A 20,643-nucleotide genomic window follows, 5' to 3' on the forward strand; every position below is an offset into this window, starting at 1 on the left:
AACCTGCTCCCATTGACTGTAAATAATTTCTGTTTGCATATCTTCCTGTTGGTTTGCATGCCCCTCCAGGACCAATACCAAATCTCTTACCGTGATTGTGCACACCCAAGCCTTTAGTACAGTACTCACCCCTCAGTAGGTAATAACAGTAATAATGCTTAGAACATTACTTGGCATATAGCAAGCATTTAACAAATGCCATGGTAACAGGAATTATGGAATTTCATGAGCACTAAGCACTGGGATGGATGCAAAGTTATCAGATCCAACACAGTCGCTGTTCCACATGATGACGGTACCCTCTATTGGATGCCTTCTCCTTCTCCCAATTCCATTTCCTGCTGTCAATTCCCATATCCCTAATATTTGATAGCCCAGCTACCTCTGATTCTTCTCCTAACTGACTTTGCCCCATTGCACTTATTTACATATCCACAATTTATTTAATATCTATCTCCCCCTCTAGGCTAAGCTCCTTGTGGGTGCCAACTCTATGGTATTCTCCCAAGTGCTTTGTACAGAGCTGTGTACAAAGTAAGCACCCAATAAATACCATTGATTGATCAATTGATTGCCCTGGGGACTGTAAGTTTATTAGGCCGTAAGCTCCTTGAAGGCAGGAATCATGTCTATCATTCAATTGTATTTATTGAGCACTTACTGGGTGCAGAGCACTGTAGTAAGTGCTTGGGAAGTACAAGTCAGCAACATATACAGCCCCTACAACTTCTAGAGAAGCAGCGTGGCTCAGTGGAAAGAGCCCGGGCTTTGGAGTCAGAGGTCATGGGTTCAAATCCCGGTTCTGCCAATTGTCAGCTGTGTGACTTTGGGCAAGTCACTTAACTTCTCTGTGCCTCAGTTACCTCATCTGGAAAATGGGAATTAAGACTGTGAGCCCCCCCATGGGACAACCTGATCACCTTGTAGCCTTCCCAGTGCTTAGAACAGTGATTCGCACATAGTAAGCACTTAATAACTGTTGGTATTATTATTATTGTATGTAGTCTCCTAAGCACTCAATAAATAGCACTGATTGATTGGGACATCCCTTTTCCTTCTGTCTAAGGCTGTCCATAATAGAAAAATTGTGGTTTTTGTTATACTTACTATGTGCTAAACACTTTATTTAGCACCAGGATAGGTCAATATTAGCCAACAAAACCAGTCCTCTCTCTCCAGACGCCACAGGCTCTCCCTTTATGGGTTTAGTATTTATTCTGACATGAACACAGGTCCAACACCATGTTGTGTTCCAGGAGCTGGAAGAGGATTGTTTATGTAGATTTTCAAAGCATCTGCCAAACTTGCCCTGCTAATTCTCCAGACTACTGATGCTGACTGGGAGGGAGGGCCACCTTGAAATTGCTGTTCTCAATTATTTGGGTCCCCATGGTGTGTGCTGAAAGCTCCAGCTGTCCCCCAAAGAGACCACAGGGACCTCATCTCCTTCTCCCTGTTTTTTATGGTATTCGTTAAGCTCTGCCTATGTCTTAATTGAGGGCTCACAGTCTTAATCGAGAAGCAGCATGCCTTAGTGGAAAGAGCATGGGCTTGGGAGTCTGAGGACGTGGGTTCTAATTCTGGCTCCGCCACTTCTCTGCTGTGTGACCTTGGGCAAGCCACTTAACTTCTCTGTGCCTTAGTTACCTCACCTGGAAAATGGGGATTAAGACTGTGAGCCCCACGTGGGACAACCTGATTACCTTGTATCACTATTACGTTAGTATAATCACTCATTCTATCCTGACTACTTTACTGCATCAGCCTCCTGCTTCCTTTCTCCTTGTTCATAGACAACTGACTATATTCCCAACTCAGATTGAATGACCAAGTTAGTATTCTAGAGCCCTACTTCTCCAGGTGTTATGCAACAGGGCCTCAAAAAACAGACACTTTGCTTAACTCATTCTTCCATTGTGCTAGGATGGGCTAACACCACTGCACTGTGCAGCCCGAAGTGGCCATGACCAGGTGGTCGAACTTCTTCTGGAACGAGGCGCCCCACTATTAGCTAGGACCAAGGTAAGTCCCGCTGGGAGTGACCCAAGGATTATTAAACAAGACACTAACTCTCTTTCCGTTTCAGAAAGCATGGAATAAAGTCAGGTTTACCTGCCCTTGTACTTGTAGATTAATGCAGTATTAGATTTCCTACAGTCTTCTGAATTCTAGTGATTTCGGGATAAATTTCCAGGTATTGAGATATCAGATATACTCACATAATCACCCCATTTATTTGTGTCAGTTTTGCAGAGCAGAAACAAGGTAGAAGGTATTATGAAATGTCACTTAAGGAGTAAGTCTATCCAAAAGCAGGGCTTGATGTGAAGCATTTCATGATTCCTGTGGCCTTGTCAGCGGAGCATTTGAGAACAGAGTTCATTTTCTGCTGGGGTTTTTTTATGTAAGACTTTTGTTCACACCATTGCTTTTCAAAGGGAAAGATTTTAGGTGAAGGATAGACTAGGACATCATTTGCTAATGGTTCAGAGACCGTTCTGTTAAAGTTTTTTTCAAAGTTTCCCTACCTGCTTTGCTTTGCGACTCTCCACTTACTAGCCTCCATCTCTCAGAGCCTATCCATAATTATATCTTATCTAGGGACAATAATTATATTTATCAAACACTGACTCAGCACCAACACTACTCCAAGTGTTGAGGTAGACCCTAGATAGATTGAACTGTCTCCACCCTTCATGGGGTTCAAACTCTTCTCCAAATTTTATAGAAAAGGAAACTGAGGACTCATTACTTATCCAACACCACTCAGGAGGCCACGGGACGAATTGACACTGGAACATGAGTTTCTTAACTTCTGTCCCTTTCTCTCTCCACTGTGCTACACTGTCTGCCAAAGATAGGGACTCAAAGATATTTTAATCTTTTAACTCTCCAAATTTTTGACTGGCAGTCAATTTTCGACTGGCAGAGGTATAGGGGTGTTGGCAGAGTCAGTTTACTTTGTTTAGAGTCATATAATCCAGATTTAAGCATAAGGCTGTTATATACATTTCAGGATAATGAGAATTTTAGTGCCCATTCCTAAGATGGAGTTTGCCATAACTCCTTAGTAGATAATATTGTGGGAAAGGAACATAAATGGAAAGCACATGATGGGATTTTTTTTTTTTTTGGTTGTTCTGTCATTTTCAAAAAAAATGTTCGAAAATAGCTTTCTTTTTCTGCCATCACACCAGATTAACATTTCTGTTCTCTTTCCGGAGGGTTCCCTAGAATGGAAATAAGAACTATTCTGGTTGGGAAGGAGGATGTAGAGAAATACAAGGCAGGAAGCAGACAAGACCTCAAGTCCATCAGTCATAATGCAGCACAAGCAGTTTTGGGTGTTCTCCTCTATTCTCCCTGAGATACCCTGGCACAGAGGCTGAAACACTTTTACCGAGTAATATGAGGAAAAAGAGGTAGCCAAATCAAGCAAATATTTTCGAGCATCATTATATTTTAATTGGACATGTAATTTGAAACATTTGGGCAAAGAGTGGCCCCTCCATTTAAACCATATGAGGAATTAAATAAGTTTCTAAAGACAGGCCTCCACCACTACTAATGGAGCAGCTATAATTGGAAGCAGATTATGAGGCTACTTTTGTCTTCCTTGTTTTTCCTCTACTATCCAAATGTGTTTCTTTCCTACCATTTTATGAAACGGCCTTTTAAATGTGCAGCTTAGTGCTGAGTGGCACAGTGAAGCAGTTTTCGGTCCATCTGTGGATTGTATAGGTGGCTACGTAGAGGGAATTGTACAAGAACTAAGAGGCTTCAGTTACCCCAAACCTTCCAATCACATCTGGGGAAATGTTTAAATTTTTCTAAATTTAGAGAGCAAACAGAAGGAGTATGCATGTCGGCACATTGGATATCCTCAAATGATTAGTAAGGCAATTGTCCACTGGCTAAAAATTGTGTTAGAATATTTGTGCATTTGCACACACCAGTGAAGTATGGGTAATATCTGGTTGCATTATTATTTTCTGGTTTCAAAGATTCTATGTGTGGGACACCTTGGATGATGAACCATAAAGCAGATGGAGCATCTAGATGGTATCTGTTATTGGCTCCTTCCTCAAAAAAGTCTCATTGAACGTAAGCCCCCAAATCTCCAGGGGCCGGAACTATGTATATTTGTATTCTCTCCTAGTGCTTAGTACAGTACTCTGCATACAGTAAGCGCTTAAAAAATGCTGCTGTTATTTCTACTTAGATTATGAGCTCTCCTAAGGGAGCGTGCCTAATTCCCAACTATATATTCTTTCCCAACACTTAATACAGTTCTCTACACAGTAAGCACTTAATTAGTATTATTACTACTACTATTATTTCTATTATTACTACTATTATAATTATTACTACCACTGCTATGATTGCAGCCCAAGTTTCTGCCTTATACCAATTTAGGTAAGTCAGTATTAATAATGGTCCCAGCATCCTGTTTACATTGGTGAGTTAGTGGTAGATGTTTCTTATAATGCCATTTTTGTGGACAGAATGAACACTCACTGTGGGTTCTCTTGTCCACACAGAACGGACTGTCTCCCCTCCACATGGCTGCCCAAGGCGATCATGTGGAATGCGTCAAACACCTCCTGCAGCACAAGGCGCCCGTAGATGATGTCACCTTGGATTACCTGACAGCGCTCCATGTTGCGGCACACTGTGGACATTACCGTGTGACCAAGCTCCTCCTTGACAAGAGAGCCAATCCGAATGCACGGGCTCTGGTAAATGTGACATGATCCACTTTAGCTGAACATAACTGCAAACAAACAGTGCTCGTTCACTGTCACAATTATTAAAGCCAAGAGGCAAGATTCCTCACTGGTAGGCACGCCAAACCCATTTCAGCACAACTGAATGTACCACATTGTGACCTTGGGCATTTTACAATTTGGAGATTGAGGGCACAGGTAGATTCAGGACAGACAATCACTGAGGTAAATTTCTAAAATCTTTCACTTGCAAATCTGATGAATTTACTGAGGAGGTTTAATTTCATGGACAATGGAAGCTGACAGGTTCTCAGTAATAGAGTCAGTGTAGCTCAAAATGCACAAAATTCTAGGGCTTTCCAGGCTGTTTTTTTAGAAAAGAAATTTTAAATAGTGGTCGGTTCAGTGGATGTTCTTTGACCTTGAAGGGAAATAGTTTCCACTTTTTTTTTAGAAGTTTTAGACACTTGATTGAAACATTTTTTTCCAATAAGAAGTCTATTTTGGAAGCATTTGTTGAAATGATTTCTGCTGTTGGTGGTTCAGGAGGCAACCACTATCTAGGAAAGAGGAGAATTGGGTTCTGGTCCTGACTGAGCCTGAAGTTGGCTAAAGATGGTAAAGACAGCATATACACTTTTCATTGTGCTGCACCTCTGCCATCCTACTCACTCATGGCATTCTGTGCCCCAGAGTTTGAAATATGACTGTCTGAGAGGAGAGAGGGCAAGTGAAACTACAAGCCTCTAGCACTCTAATCAATTCCTCTGCAAGGTTTGCTAGCCCTGAAGTCTAACGGGTGAGACTTTTTTTTTCCATTGTATTTGTTCCGCACTTACTATATGCCAGGTACTGTAGTAAGTGATGGGGTAGATACAAGCTATTCAGGTTGGACACAGTCCATGGCCCACATGGGGCTCACAGTCTTAATCCCCATTTTACAGAAGAAGTAACTGAGACACCGAAGTTGTGACTTGCCCAAGGTCACATAGCAGACAAGTGGCAGAGCCAGGATTAGAACCTATGTCTTCTGGCTTCCAGGCCTGTGCTCCATCCATTAGGCCACGCTGCTTCATGTGGCTAGTCAGTCTGTTCTTCCTGATGGGAGGCACCATCATTTGTTGACATTAGAGGTAAGATAAGACCAAACAAAATAATTTCTACACACGAATACAAATTATATTTGCATTTCTTCCCAAATTAAATCAGCAAAATTGTAACCCCTATAAATAATTCAAATTGATTATTTTTCCCTGAATTATGTGCCTCTAGTAATCCAATTTCTGGCCTCATTTCTTTCTCCTGGTATTGAACTCCACCCTGGAAATAGAGACAGAAACTCTGTGATGGCAGCTTTTCACAGCTTGCTTTTCCACAGCTCACTAATACTTCAAAACTTTATTCGCTTCCCTATGAATTAAACATCTACTGTCCTAACATTTATTGAGCTGAAGGACCAGTGTGCTCAAAAACATTAATGTTTCATGTTTGCTACCTCACAAACCAGTCTTGCTCCAGCTAGTGATACACAAGTTCAGGACCTTTTAAATATTCAAACTTAACTTCCCTTGTCGTGTTCCATGCAATGGAATCAATAAGGGAATTACTTGTGACTATTATAGAACTCCGCAACGGAAGGGTATTCCAGAAAAAAAAAATCAGTGATGTGTTGTCATCAAAAATAACTGAACAGATTTTCTTACATTCAAATGTGAAAGTTGACATTTAACTTGCACACAGCATGATAAAAAACACTTTGCATTAAAACTTGATTAAAATGATCTCAAGAAACTGCAGTTCATTCCCCACAAATTAAAAATGATAATGAACTGATAAATCATTTTTGTTTTACCATTTTTGACCTGCATACTTATAAATGGATCTATGTAAAGCAATTATTTGAAGGACTACCCTAGATTTTTAAAGAAAGGTCACTCTAATTACATTTTATATTTTTAAAAATAAATTGTATTTGTGAAAAAGAGCACTGACTCAAGCAGCAAAGTAGACACCAAGAAAGTATTAGCAGTTTATTTCACCAGTTCCTTCAAGGAGAGGGAAAGGAAAGCAAGAAGGAGAAGCAGAAGTCTGGATAAGGGGCCAAAGGGTCACTAGTCTTCCTTTTCATTCAAGGTGCAGCAAATTAGCTCTTAGGTCCTTCAAGCTGGGCTCTTAGTCAGCAAAATATTTTCTCATCCATGTCGTGCTTTCAAGAGCTGCAAGCAGTTTCCAACTTGATCACGCCGTCTGCAATTTCCAGTGGCTTGTTGTAACTTCTTTAAAGTCAAAATTGTTCCCATGCTTCTTTGGGGTTTTCTCAAGATTCAATCCCTGTTTCTCCACCACGTGAACAAAATTTCATTCAGGCTGCTCACAGACCAGGCAAGCTCAGTTAACCTAGGATTATTGTACAGGATGTTGTCTTTCAGAATCCCTTCTCTCCCCTCCCCAGCGACCTCCCCACCCCTGTCCTTCACCAGACTGGGAAATAGGAATGGCATCATGTGATGATGTGACATTATTGCCTGTGGTGTGCCAGCATGGAGTTGTGTGAGAATTGTTCTTGCATGTTTTCAACTAACTTGATTGTCTTTTGCACAGAATGGTTTTACTCCACTGCACATTGCCTGCAAGAAAAATCGCATCAAAGTCATGGAACTCCTGGTGAAATATGGGGCTTCAATCCAGGCAATCACAGAGGTAGAAAATGTTTCAGCTTGTAAAGAAACATTCTTTCTCTCTCTTTTCCCCCCTACCCCTTTTACCCATCTTCTCTCCTTTTTCACTCAAGTTTCACTTAACTTAAGAAGCCCCAAAGCCCCCACCGTGCAGAGGAGTAAAACTGCTCTTGCTTTGTTTCACAGTCTGGCCTCACACCAATACATGTGGCTGCATTCATGGGCCACTTGAACATAGTTCTCCTTCTGCTGCAGAATGGAGCCTCTCCAGATGTCACTAACATTGTGAGTATGGCTTGGATTAGAATAACAAGACAGAGATATGACAGGGGGAGAGAGAGATTGAGAGAGAGAATGAGGTAGAGAGTTAGAATGGGAGTGTGTGGTGTGTGTATTACAGCAAGGGATTTGAGCCACTGTGCAGTTCTCCAAAGTGGGTACATACCCTGCTAATAAGTAGTATGGGTATGACTGGGACTTCTCAGAGAAGAAGCTTTAGAGCTTTTCAAAGTGTGCCTTTGAATGATAACATCTTCAGGTATGTGTGTGTGTGCGCGTGCGCGCTGTGGGCACTCTATCAGAAAAAGAGCTGCCTTGATAATACCTGCCAGATTGTCAAAGATATGTTTCAGAGCTCACCGGGATTGTATGCAAGAAATGCTATTCCAAAGCTAACCTCAGCTAAAGACTCAGAAATGTGGGCAATATTATTCTCCCCTCAAATCAGAAGTAACCGAAGACAATAAATGGCTTGTTTCTCCCGATTTCCTGGCCTTCACTCCTGTGTTCTGGTCTGCCTTCTCATCTTCCTGAATAAATGTCTGCCGCTAAAGAATTTACCCTCTATCAGTGAGCATTAGCTGGACCACATCAACTGAATTTCCTCCCTGTGCACTATTTCCCCTGCTAATGGCTCTTGATTACTTCCTTTTTGATTCTGAAGCCAGTTCCTAGCCATTCCAAAGTGAGGGGCCCGTTGACCTTTGAGAAAGGTAGTCATTTGATGCTTTTAAGGATGTAATTTAAAGATTTAAAAAGTGTACATCGTTGAACAGTTAAAAACAATGACCTGACTTCTTACCATTGCTTCTGGCTTTCCTGGCATTTTGTGGAATGTGAAACAGAATGGCTAGTTTTGCTTTCTTTTCGTAGCCTCTCATTTTTTTTGGTCCTGTGCACCCTGCTTCTGTGGTTAAATTTCTGATCTTTGTGCAATATGTTTCGAGTCATAATGAAAACCTTTATTGAATTGAATGATTGAATATAAGATTTGCAAAATATTTTTTTTCCAAATTAGAATTTGCAGCCTCCATTTCTTTATAAAAAAAGAAAGCTCCCTAATTGTGAACATTTATTGGTGACTATATAATTATTCCTAATTCTTTATTTTATAGCTATTATAACTATGAATTGTACACCAGTATTTTCATGGAATTTTTAAAGTAAAATTCTATGAGAATTTTCTTTTTTGGAAGATTTTGCAGAGAATAACATGGCAGAAGCCAATCTGTTGTGATATAGTACACTAACAGGAGCACCTTATCGGCTAGGTTTTGTTAGACCCCAGGGCCACCACAGTTTCTAGTTTAAACTTTTGTTTTCCAACTCTAAAGGCATTTTTTTGATGGTCTATTTGTCTTCTTCTCTGACGTAGTTTATCATATTTGCTCACATAATTGCCCTACTTTTTGCATAATTTTTTATAACATTAAAAAAGTTGTGGTGCTATTGTGCAAGTCAAATAAGTACATTTAGCAAAAAGGGGGAGGAAGGGGTAAGAGAAAAGGAACAAAAGGAGAAGGAAAGGAGGGAAGAAGGAGGAAGGTAAGAGGTTACAATTCTTCTCTTTCACTCTCCAAATGCAGCGTACTATAGACACTCAATGAGTTAACCTCCATCCTGCTGTGATCCCCCATTCTCACCCTTTGGCTTTTCCTCTCCTTCCCACACTGCAAGTGGCTCTAACTGCTTGTGATTATGAGGTGCAAAAAATAATCTTTTCCTCCTCAAAAATTAGGGTAGCGCAGTTATGCAGTGGAGGTAGTTATGAGTAAATGTAATAATAATAATACTTGTTAATAATAATAATGGCATTAATTAAGCACTTACTATGTGTAAAGCACTGTTCTAAGTGCTGGGGAGGTTACAAGGTGATCAGGTTGTCCCACGGGGGCGCTCACAGTCTTAATCCCCATTTTACAGACGAGGTAACTGAGGCACAGAGAAGCTAAGGGACTTGCCCAAAGTCACACAGCTGACAATTGGAGGAATCAGGATTTGAACCCATGACCTCTGACTCCAAAGCCCGTGCTCTTTCCACTGAGCCACCGCTTACTATGTGCCAAGCACTGTTCTAAGCACTGGGGTGGTACAAGTTAAGGAGGCCCTGTCCCATGTCCCATATTGGGCTCACACTCTTAATCCCCATTTTTTACAGCTGAGGTAATTGAAGCAAAGAGAAGTTAAGTGATTTGCCCAAAGTCACACAGTAGACATGTGGCAGAGTCGGGGTTAGAACCTATGATCTTCTGTCTCCCAGGCCCATGCTCTGTCCACTATACCATCCTGCTTCAGTCTTCCAAACCTTCTTTTTTTCTGATTTGTTCATTTTGATGTGTTCTTCAGGGACTAACAACATATTCAGGGTCCCATTTTGGTGAAGGAACAGAGTGAATGCGATCTCTCCAGGTTGGGCAGCTCCTAAAGCAAAACCTCTTTTGAATTCAATGCAGAAACTGTGTGAACACATATTCCTTGCTTGCAATGCAACCAGATGCTCAGTTCCTCACTTCAGAATACCCTAACCCAGGAGCATCGTATGTTGCCTGAAATTATGTGCTTTTACATGAACGGGATGAGGTGTAGTCTGTTATGCTTCATTGCTTTTTGACTTCATGTGGCAGTACTGTAACTTGACATAGCTGTTGTGGAGTCAGATTTAACTGCTGATTAACGGGGGAGAGCATGACTTTTAGGGAAAATCTGCTTTGGGCCTCAGGGTAGCCCACTTTCTCCAATTTCCTTTTCAGTGGAAAAATTCCCTGGAAAAGAAAGATGCCATCAAAACTCCAGAATATGTAGCTTTCAGGGATTTTTAGCACTTTTTGCATATTATCAGTAAGTATTCAAACCTATGAATGGAAAATCTGAGGGCATCAACCCTACTAGCTTCTTGAATTTACACCTTTTTAGAAAAGCAAATAAGTCTGAAAATATGAAAAAAAAAAACAGTGGTCTATTATAAGATTTGCCTTCCTTTCTTTCGAAAAAGCAAACCTTCTGGACAAAACAGATCTCCGTGTGTGTATTCTATTCAGAAATGTAGATCCTCCCCTGCACCCCAAAAAGTTTACCATATTGAAGATAAGGTTAAGACGACAGTTAGGTGGGATGAGAAGACAGACAGAAAGGGAACTGAACTAATTACTGATTCAAATCAGCTTTCCGGGACTTCTGGTAGGTTAAGGTGGGCATGTCATGTTTTTCCCTATGAAATGTCCTGGGTTGAATCACTAAAAAGGTAAAATACTTGTAAAGCATCAAAATATATTTTTTTTTTTGCTACGAGAACAAATTTGGGATATTTAAAAAATATAAATGAATGGTTCCAGTATTACGGCTTGCCTGTCTTTTTTTCAATTGCCTCTGCTGTAGTGTAGATTACAGGAACTCAAATCTAAACCTCAACATTAAATGCAGATTAAAGTTCTTTCTTTGTTTTCTTTCCTACCCAAGAGAAACGTGTGCTTCCTGAGTTATATGATCTTCAGTCCTACTAGAAACCTCTGAATCCATGAGTCAGAGAACCAACAAGGCACAGTGACTGTAAATTGGTCTGGCTGAGATTTGGGTTGGCCTCCAACTAGTGTTTTAGCCCTGAGGCTCCTCTATTTGAAGAATAGTGGTGAGGGACACCCTAGGCTATCTAGAATTGATGTCTGTCCAAAGCGGGAAAATACTGACTTTTCATTTATCCAACTCAGTTATAGCTGTGCGAGACAAAAACGGTGGTCTTACTGTGTCTGGGACGGTTTATTTTTGAGATTCCTAGATCTGTTACTATTCTGCTAATTCTTGCAGTAGTAGATACAATTTTGCACCTAAGATGGGAAAAGGAGGTGACTTTCAGGGCATTTAGTGTGAGGTTTAAGAGTGATTTAGAATCATTTGCGGGAGGGGGTTGCTGTGCTCAGCAGAAATTTTTAGTCATTAATGAACATTGGGAATTATTTAGCCTCAGGTTCAGTGGAACATGTTCAATGTGAGATGGTTTACAGTAGGTCAGTCGATCAGTCCTTGGATCCTAAAATAACTTATGTGGCTCTGCTGACCAAAAAACCAAAGGAGGTTTTTGCTAGGATTTGTAAGTTCCAAAATAACCCAAATAGAGGGTGTCATGTCAGTGTGGATTTTCTGGAAGATGGAGAGACGTGAAATGAATTTATATTAATGCACCAGTGTTGTTTTTATCAAATGAAGGAAGCCTCTTAAAGTTCATAAAGATTAGACTTTAGTGTTGAAAGAGGTCACAAAGTCCTTTAGGCAAGACCCAATTCAAGTACATGAGAGGATCCTGGTTTTAAAGACCCCCAGAAAATAGTTCACTATCATTGTTAATAACTGATTCCATCCAATTATCTTTAACCCAACCAATAACCCATTAAATGTTTCAGACCTAAATCCACCCTGAAGTTTAAATCCATTTCTTCTTCTTCTGTGCTAAATGGGGGTGAAAAGCTAGGTGCCATCTTCACTTAATAAGCTCTCCTGTCCTAGCTGAGTTAAGTTTTCCCAAACACTTGCTTTTCGAGGTTAAAAAACACGGTTACTTGACACGTTCCTCTCGGCTTGACGCTGCCCATCAATCTCACATTGGTTTACGTGCACATTACTGTGAATAAAAGTGGGTGCATTTGTGACTCAAATTCTGTTTCCTGGCAGCGAGGAGAGACTGCCCTGCATATGGCAGCCCGAGCTGGTCAGGTGGAAGTTGTTCGTTGTCTCCTGAGAAACGGTGCCCTCGTCGATGCCAGAGCCAGGGTAGGTGTCTCTGATTCCTGCACTTCCACTGCAGTGAATTTCTCTCTCTTTTATTACAGAGTGGTGCTCTTCTACAATACCTGGGAAAGCAGCCAGCACTGACACCAGTCACTTTAGGACACTAGCCCAAAGCATGATCTTTATGACAGCATTGGTGAACAATTTCTCTCTCCATCCCAAGGATGATGATTTTTATTATTTCCACTTTAAAAAGGAGGAATTAGAGCTAAAGTTTAAAAATTCCATTCCTAATTTTAGATGTTTGTTCAATAGTATTTATTGAGTGCTTACTTTGTGCAGAGCACTGTACTAAGTATTTGACAGAGTACCAACAAAGACTCTATATGTCTTCAAAGTTGGTAGACACATTCCCTACCCAGAAGGAGTTTGTTCATTTTTTAAATTTTTTATGGTATTTCTTAAGTGCTTACTATGTGCCAGGCACCATACTAAGTGCTGGGATATATACAAGTTAATCAGGTTAGATACAGTCCCTGTCCCCACATGGGGCACACAGTCTTAATCCCCATTTTACAGGTGAGGTAACTGAGGTGCAGAGAAGTGAAGTGACTTGCCTGAGGTCACACTGCAAAGAAGAGGTGGAACTGGGATTAGAACCCAGGTCCTTCCAATTCCCAGGCTTGTGCTCTATAATAATAATAATAATGATGATGATGGCATTTATTAAGCACTTACTATGTGCAAAGCACTGTTCTAAGCTCTGGGGAGGTTACAGGGTGATCAGGTCCACCAGGTCACACTGCTTCGGAGCTTATCTTCAATTTGATGCCTAGTAGTTCTTGACTCCAAATCAATCAATCAATCAATCGTATTTATTGAGTGCTTACTGTGTGCAGAGCACTGTACTAAGCGCTTGGGAAGTACAGGTTGGCAACATATAGAGACAGTCCCGACCCAACAGTGGGCTCACAGTCAAGAAGGGGGAATCTTGGTCTTGTAATGGGATTTAGTTACTGTCAGTGTACTTCCCTTTGTTAATACTTGTCTTGCCTTCCTACATTGTTCCTCCACTAGCTAGGCAGGCAGGCAACTCTGAATCCTTCTTATATTTTCAGACCCCGCTTAGATTCTGTGTTTCAGGGAGTTCTAGCCCGTGCTTTCTGCAGAAGAGTTTAGGGGTGATGGATGCCCTGGCTCTATGTTACTTCCAACAAAGATTATCTCTTGTAACCCATAATACATACATTGAAAAGACATAATTGGCACTGGCTTAACCATAAAATAATGTTTATAGGGAGCAAAATTCCTTAAATTTTGGTTTGCTATTAAAAAACACACACAAAAAAAATGTCTTTGGGATTAATTTAAGGATTATCTTTAGGGGTCAAATCCTCTGGGATTTTAAATCATCTCCTGCTTAATGAAGTTTCTCATAGAAATTGAGCTGTGGAAATGTTATGAGTCAATAAAATGTAGAGAATTTGGGGTGGAAGAAGATTACCAATGTATCTAAAATTGAAGGGGCTGTTTCAATCAAAATTTTGTGACTTTTTCCATTTCTTTTTTTCAAAAGCAAGGTTCACCTATGTTTTGGTCTTCAATCCATTGGCATAATTTACTTGTTATGAAATGTGGACAACTGGGACTAAGTGTATCAGGCATATATATTGGCTCTGGTTCATCAGGCAGTAGCATTAACTGAGCACATACTGGGTGCAGAACACTATAATAAATGCTTGATGGAGTACAATAATGAAAAGGTCCTGTTGGAGAGAGACTGTAAGCTCCTTCAGGGCTGGGATCATGCCTAGCCACTCTCTTGTACTGGACTTTCCCAAATACTTAGTACAGTGCTCTGCACACAGTAGGTTCTCAATAAATACTCTTGCTAGATTAAATTAATGAAGGCTCTTATTATTGTGACCAAGTCACCGGCATTGTGCAGCAGCAGGCACTGGGAGGGGCAGGTCAATCCTATTGAGTGCTTCCTGTGTGCAGAGCACTGTACTAAGCGCTTGGCAGAGTGGGTAGACATGTTCCCTGCCCACAACGAGCAATATAACAATAAAACCAAGTTGGTAGACACGTTCCCTGCCCGCAGTTATAACAATGAAACTGTATTGGTAGATGTTGGTGGCTCGTTCCCTGCCTGCAACGAGCTTACGGTTTAGGTGACGCACTCCCAGAAGAGTTAGATTGTGAGTTAATGTCGTGTTCTCTCGACCCTAACCATTGACCTGACTTGAGTTGCAGGAGGAACAGACTCCGTTGCACATCGCCTCTCGCCTGGGTAAAACAGAGATTGTGCAGCTGCTTCTGCAGCACATGGCTCATCCAGACGCCGCCACCACCAATGGATACACCCCCCTGCACATCTCTGCCAGAGAAGGCCAGGTTGACGTGGCATCGGTCCTTTTGGAGGCAGGAGCGGCCCACTCCTTAGCTACTAAGGTATGGAGGATGAAGTCGTTGGTTCTCTTCTCTGTCTGAAGGAAGATGGGAAACTGCATGGCGATGACAAGGAGAGGCAACTGGCTCAAGTCTCATAAAGAAGCAGCGTGGCACCGTGGAAAGAGCCCGGGCTTGGGAGTCAGAGGTCATGGGTTCTAATCCCAGCTCCGCCACATGTCTGCTATGTGACCTTAGGCAAGTCCCTTAACTTCTCTGCGCCTCAGTTCCCTCATTTGTAAAATGGGAATTAAGACTGTGAGCCCCACGTGGGACAACCTGATCAACTTATATCTCCCCCAGTGCTTAGAACAGTGCTTGGCACATAGTAAGTGCTTAATAAATACCAACATTATTATTATTAATACATATATATTAATACTGTTTATAATAGTATTAAATGCTTACTGTATGCTAAGTACCAGGGTAGGTGCAAGGTTATAATAATAATGATGGCATTTATTAAGTGCTTACTATATGTGAAGCACTGTTTTAAGTGCTGGGGAGGTTACAAAGTGATCCAGTTGTCCCATGGGGGGTTCACAGTCTTCATTCCCATTTTTCAGATGAGGAACCTGAGGCCCAGAGAAGTTAAATGACTTGCCCAAAGTCACACAGCTGACAATTGGCAGAGCCGGGATTTGAAGATGAGGAACCTGAGGCCCAGAGAAGTTAAATGACTTGCCCAAAGTCACACAGCTGACAATTGGCAGAGCCGGGATTTGAATCCATGACCTCTGACTCCAAAGCCTGTGCTCTTTCCACTGAGCCACGCTGCTTCTCATGGGATTGGGTTATGGGATTGGATTTAGTCTTTATCCCACGTGAGGCTCACAATCCATCATATCCCCATCTTATCCCACGTGGCCTAGTGGAAAAAGCACTGGCCTGAGAGTCTAAAAGGGACCCAGGTTCTAATCCTGGCTCTGCCACTTTTTTGCTAATCCTGGCCAAGTCACTTAACTTCTCTAGGCCTTAGTTTTCCTCGACTGTAAAATGAGGATTTGATACCTGTTCTCCTTCCTGTATAGACCGTGAGCCACATTGGGGGCAGGGACTGCATCTGACCTGATTATCTTATTTGTACCCCAGCACTTACAACAGTGCTTGACACATAGTAGGCGCTTAACAAAAACCATAATTATTACATTTAAAATGAAAAAACTGACACCCAAAGACATTAAGTGGTTTGCCTGAAGGTCACAGAGTAGGCCAGTGATGGAGCTGGGTGAAGAAGTTGGTTCTCTTGACTCCAGTGCTCTTTTCACTAAATCACTCTATCATGGTCCCAAGTGCCTTAGTACAATGCTTTGCACACAGTAAACTCTCAATAAATATGATTGAATGAATAGATGGTTTTTCCACAGACAAGCCTTTTCTACCTGGACTTCTTATGGGTTGGTTCTGAAGTTTTGAGAGTTATTGCCATTTCTAAGAAACGCTAGCATAATCCCAACAAAAGACGATTAACTAATCTGATGATAGGACAAAGGGTTGGATTTAGTCTTCCTTGGATTATCACCAGCATTATTTCTCTAGTAGGGAGCCAGCCCTATAGAACAGAAGAGTTTTCTTAACACATGGAGGACAGGGAATGTGTCTACCAACTCTGTTGTGTGATACTCTCCCAAGTGCTTAGTACTCTATACATGTTAAGTGCTCAATAAATGCCATTGATCGATTGCAGGTTCGGTACAGCATGTGTTTGTACTCTCAGTTTGGGCAGGGTTGGCGAGGTGGAGAAGAGAAATCCAGGAGCAGAATCAGGATGGAAAATTTTTATCATAAAAGAGACTTCTGGGGAGAGTCTTAGAAAGGCAGGAGACCATAGTAAGCACTTAATAAATGCCATCCAAAAAAAAAAGGAACTAGTCTGTTTTTAGGCAGGAAAGGGAATGTGTTTAGGGCCAAAATTGAGTCTGCAAGACTCCCCTTTGGAGAGCTTGTGATTGGTTAGTAGCCCTAGTTACTGTCAATTTACAGTAGCCAAGCTTTTGGACTTGAGAAAAAATAGTAAAATTACAAAGGAGGATATCTCTACTGCTAATGAACTTAGAAGACTATATATCGGCAAGGAGAGGTAAATCCAATTTCATTTCACTGTCGGATCAGGTATTGTAAAAAGCAGTGGTATGCGGATGATTTTAAAGGCAGGCAGGAATGAAAATATGTAGCATACCTCAAAATACCTGGATGTGTACCAAGGATTTTGCAGCTTCTATGTAGCACCCATTAGTAAGAAACAAAGCAGCATTTGTGAAATGTTGCTCATGTCATGCTGAGTATACGTATCTTTGGGAGGGTAATGTGGTGAAAACAGAGGGGGCCCAAGGGGTGCAACAGAGAAGATTAGTAGGCAGTGAAAATTGAGCACCAGGGACTCCAGCTATCATCTGGATCTTAAAGTGCAGCTGATATCTTACAGTGTTGAAAGCATCGCAAAGGCATGCTGAGTTTGCGTAGCATGACATGAGATTAGCCAGTGTATTCTTGCAGCTTTGGCCCTAAGAAATTGAGCATGCTGAATACACAGTGTAATCCATTAAATAGATCATTTATTGGTTTAGTGTTTTTGATATCTGCTGTGTTGTGCGGATATATGTCCTGACCACACACCTCTCATCAATCAATCAAGCATATTTATTGAGCACTTACTGTTTGCAGAGCACCGTACTAAGCACTTGGGAGAGTACAGCATAGTATAACAGACACGTTCTCTGCCCACAGTGAACTTACAGTCTAGAGGGGGAGACAGAGATTAATATGAATAAATAAATTACAGATATGTAAATAAATCTTGTGAGGCTGGAAGGGAGGATGAATAAAGGGTAACAAGTCAGGGTGATTCAGAAGGGAGTGGAAGAAAAGAAGAAGAGGGCTTAGTCGGGGAAGGCCTCTTGGAGGAAATGTGTCTTCAGTAAGGCTTTGAGGCGAGGCAGAGTAATTGTTCATTGGGTATGAACAGGGAGGGCGTTTCAGGCCAAAGGCAGGATGTGGATGATAGGTCAGTAGTGACATAGGTAAGATTGAAGTACAGTGAGTAGATTGGCATTAGAGGAGCAAAGTCTGTAGACTGGTTTGTAGTAGGACAGCAGTGAGGTAAGGTAGGAGGGAGCAAGATGATTGACTGCTTTAAAGCCGATGGGGTTTATGTTGGATGTGGAGGTGGACGGGCAACTCCTGGAGGTTCTCGTAGAGTGGGGAAACATGGGCTGAATGATTTCGTAGAAAAATGATCTGGGCAGCAGAGTGAATTATGGACTGGAGTTGGGGGAGACAGGAGGTAGTTTGTTCAGCGAGGAGGCTGATACAGTAATCAAGGCAGGGAAGATAAGTGCTAATGGAGAGGAAAGGGAGGAGTTTAGCGATATCAAGAAGGTTGAACTGACAGGATTTAATGATAGATTGACTATGTGGGTTGAGTGAGAGAGAGGAGTCAAGGTTAATGCCAAGGTTAAGGGCTTATGAGACAGGAAGGGTGGTGGTGCTGTCTACAGTGATGGGAAAGAAAGGGGAAGGGCAGGGTTTGGGTGGGAAGGTATGGAGTTCTGTTTTTGACATGTTAAGTTTGGGGTGATGACAGGACATCCAAGAAGAGATGGCTTGATGACAGGAGGAGATGTGAAGCTAAAGAGATGAGAGAGATCCAGACTGGAGATGTAGATTTGGGAATCATCTGGGAATCAAAAACAACATTACACAAATCAAAAACAGGAGGTTATATAAGAAGGAGCAGAGAATATCCTTTAAGACCTAAAAGGGGTAGAGCAAAAAATAAGGTGGAATACAAGAACACTTGAGCAAGGGAAATTTGACAGTCAAGCAGACTGTGGGGTACTGAATAGTAGTTGACGCACCATCCTTAGCACTGTTTATAAATCCTAGAATTTAGATGAATTCCTAATGGGTTTTTTTTTAAAGTGTGATATTTATTAAGCACTACGTGTAAAATGCTGTTCTAATCACTGGGGTAGATACAAGTTAATTAGGTCGGAGACAGTCCCTTTCTCACATGGCACTCAGCCTAAGTAGGAGGGAGAACAAGGATTTAATCCCCATTTACAGTTGAGAGAACTGAGGCACAGAGAAGTTAAATGACTTGCCCAAGGTCACACAGCAAGCGATTGGCAGATCTGGGATTAGAACACAGTTCCTCCAACTCCCAGGCCCATTCTCTTTCCACTGGACCACAGGAAAGACAGGAGGAAGGTAACTTGATATGTTGGTAGTAGTAATTGTATTTATTAAGCACTTTGTGCGGAGCACTGAACTAAGCACTGGAAGAGGATGCACATGTGAAAATAAGACATGGTCACTGCCCCTCAGATAGTTTACAATCAATGCCTTTTTCCCCTCCTCTGTGTTTTGAGTTTACGGTGCCTACTTACTGGATAGCGAGTCAGAAGGACCTGGGTTCTAATCTTGGCTTTGCCACTTGTCTGCTTGGTGACCTTGGACAAGTCACTTAACTTCTGTGTGCTGAATCCCTCATCTGTAAATTGGGGATTAAGACAGTGAGACTCATGTGGAACTGGGACTGTGCCCAACCTGATTAGCTTGTATCTACCCCAGCACTTAGAACAGTCTTGACACATAGTAAGCATCATTATTATTATTATTACTACTTCTTGGACCTTTGAGGTTGATCATTCTAGAATGACAAACAAGGGTGTTGTGTCAGCCTCCTGTTCTGAACCCAAAGAATTATCTCTGCAATATTGTGTTCTTTTGTGGGTGACATGACATCTCTGCAATATTGTGTTCTTCTATGGGTGACATGATGCTCATCACAGGGTAGGCTATTCATTAGGAAGAAAACAGAGTATGTAGTTGTGTTTGTGTGTTCACACAGTGAAAACCATTGTAAAGTCTAATGAAAATGCAGTTTTAAAGTGAAAAACAATTTTATCTCCTCTGTTTCTTAAAAAGACAGGTTTAATAAGCTCTCCTAAATCAAAACACTGCCTTTTGATAGAAAAGTTGTGTTGTATTTGAGTAAGGGATAGATGAATGCTGCTATTCTGGGCAAGAGGGTAGGCCAGCATTTTAGGTCCTGCTGATGTTGCATATTTTTCCACCTTGCAGACTGCTTGATGCATCATTTTCCAAGCAAATACCAGTTGATGGAGTGATAAATAATTAAATTGTGCCTTACCTCTGCCACCATACATTAAAAATAACAAAAAACAAATCAAAGTTCAAGAACAATAACAGGTACCAGGAGAGACAAGCTGGAGAGGGAAAGGAGCTGGAATGAGAAGATGAGCAATATCCCTCACCCTCCCGGACTGTGGTCAGGCAGAGCTTGTTAACTACATTTTGTAGAACTCCAGTTGGCCTCCATTGAGGCCAAATGAATGAATAATGACCAGTGACTGTTTTAAAAGATCCATTATATGAACCAATTCCTTAAACTATCTCTCCTCTCAGCACTTAGTACAGTGTCTGTCACACAGAATGCATTTAACAAGTACCATAAAAAAGGACACAGTTGCATGCTAATCACTTGTGTGATATTAAGTACTCATCTTAGTCCTTCCTTGTCTGAAACAATTCAATGCCCACCTGCCTAGTGCTAAAATTAAAAATTAATGATCAATCCATTGTCCTTACTGAATACTTACTGTGTGCAGAACACAGTACGAAGCACTTGAGAGAGTTCAATATAACAGAGTTGATAGACATGTTCCCTGCCCTCAATAAGCTTACAGTCTAATGCTTACTCTGTGCAGAGGAAGGATATAACAGAATAGACATGATCCCTGCACTTGAGGAATTTACAGACTAGT

At 41.4% G+C, this 20,643-nt stretch overlaps 1 protein-coding gene across 45 annotated transcripts in view; it reads left to right on the top strand.

Annotated features, from left to right (window-relative positions):
* ANK2 (ankyrin 2) overlaps nucleotides 1-20,643 on the top strand; it is a 593,212-nt gene that overhangs the window by 467,665 nt on the left and 104,904 nt on the right. For all 45 annotated transcript variants that reach the window (XM_038755377.1, XM_038755380.1, XM_038755376.1 and 42 more), the window contains 6 exons: nucleotides 1,924-2,022; nucleotides 4,542-4,739; nucleotides 7,329-7,427; nucleotides 7,592-7,690; nucleotides 12,347-12,445; nucleotides 14,660-14,857. In XM_038755377.1, the coding sequence (XP_038611305.1) occupies nucleotides 1,924-2,022; nucleotides 4,542-4,739; nucleotides 7,329-7,427; nucleotides 7,592-7,690; nucleotides 12,347-12,445; nucleotides 14,660-14,857 (792 nt within the window). The remainder of the gene's footprint in view (nucleotides 1-1,923; nucleotides 2,023-4,541; nucleotides 4,740-7,328; nucleotides 7,428-7,591; nucleotides 7,691-12,346; nucleotides 12,446-14,659; nucleotides 14,858-20,643) is intronic.

Source organism: Tachyglossus aculeatus, chromosome 12 (assembly GCF_015852505.1).
Source record: "Tachyglossus aculeatus isolate mTacAcu1 chromosome 12, mTacAcu1.pri, whole genome shotgun sequence".
Lineage (NCBI taxonomy): Eukaryota > Metazoa > Chordata > Mammalia > Monotremata > Tachyglossidae > Tachyglossus > Tachyglossus aculeatus.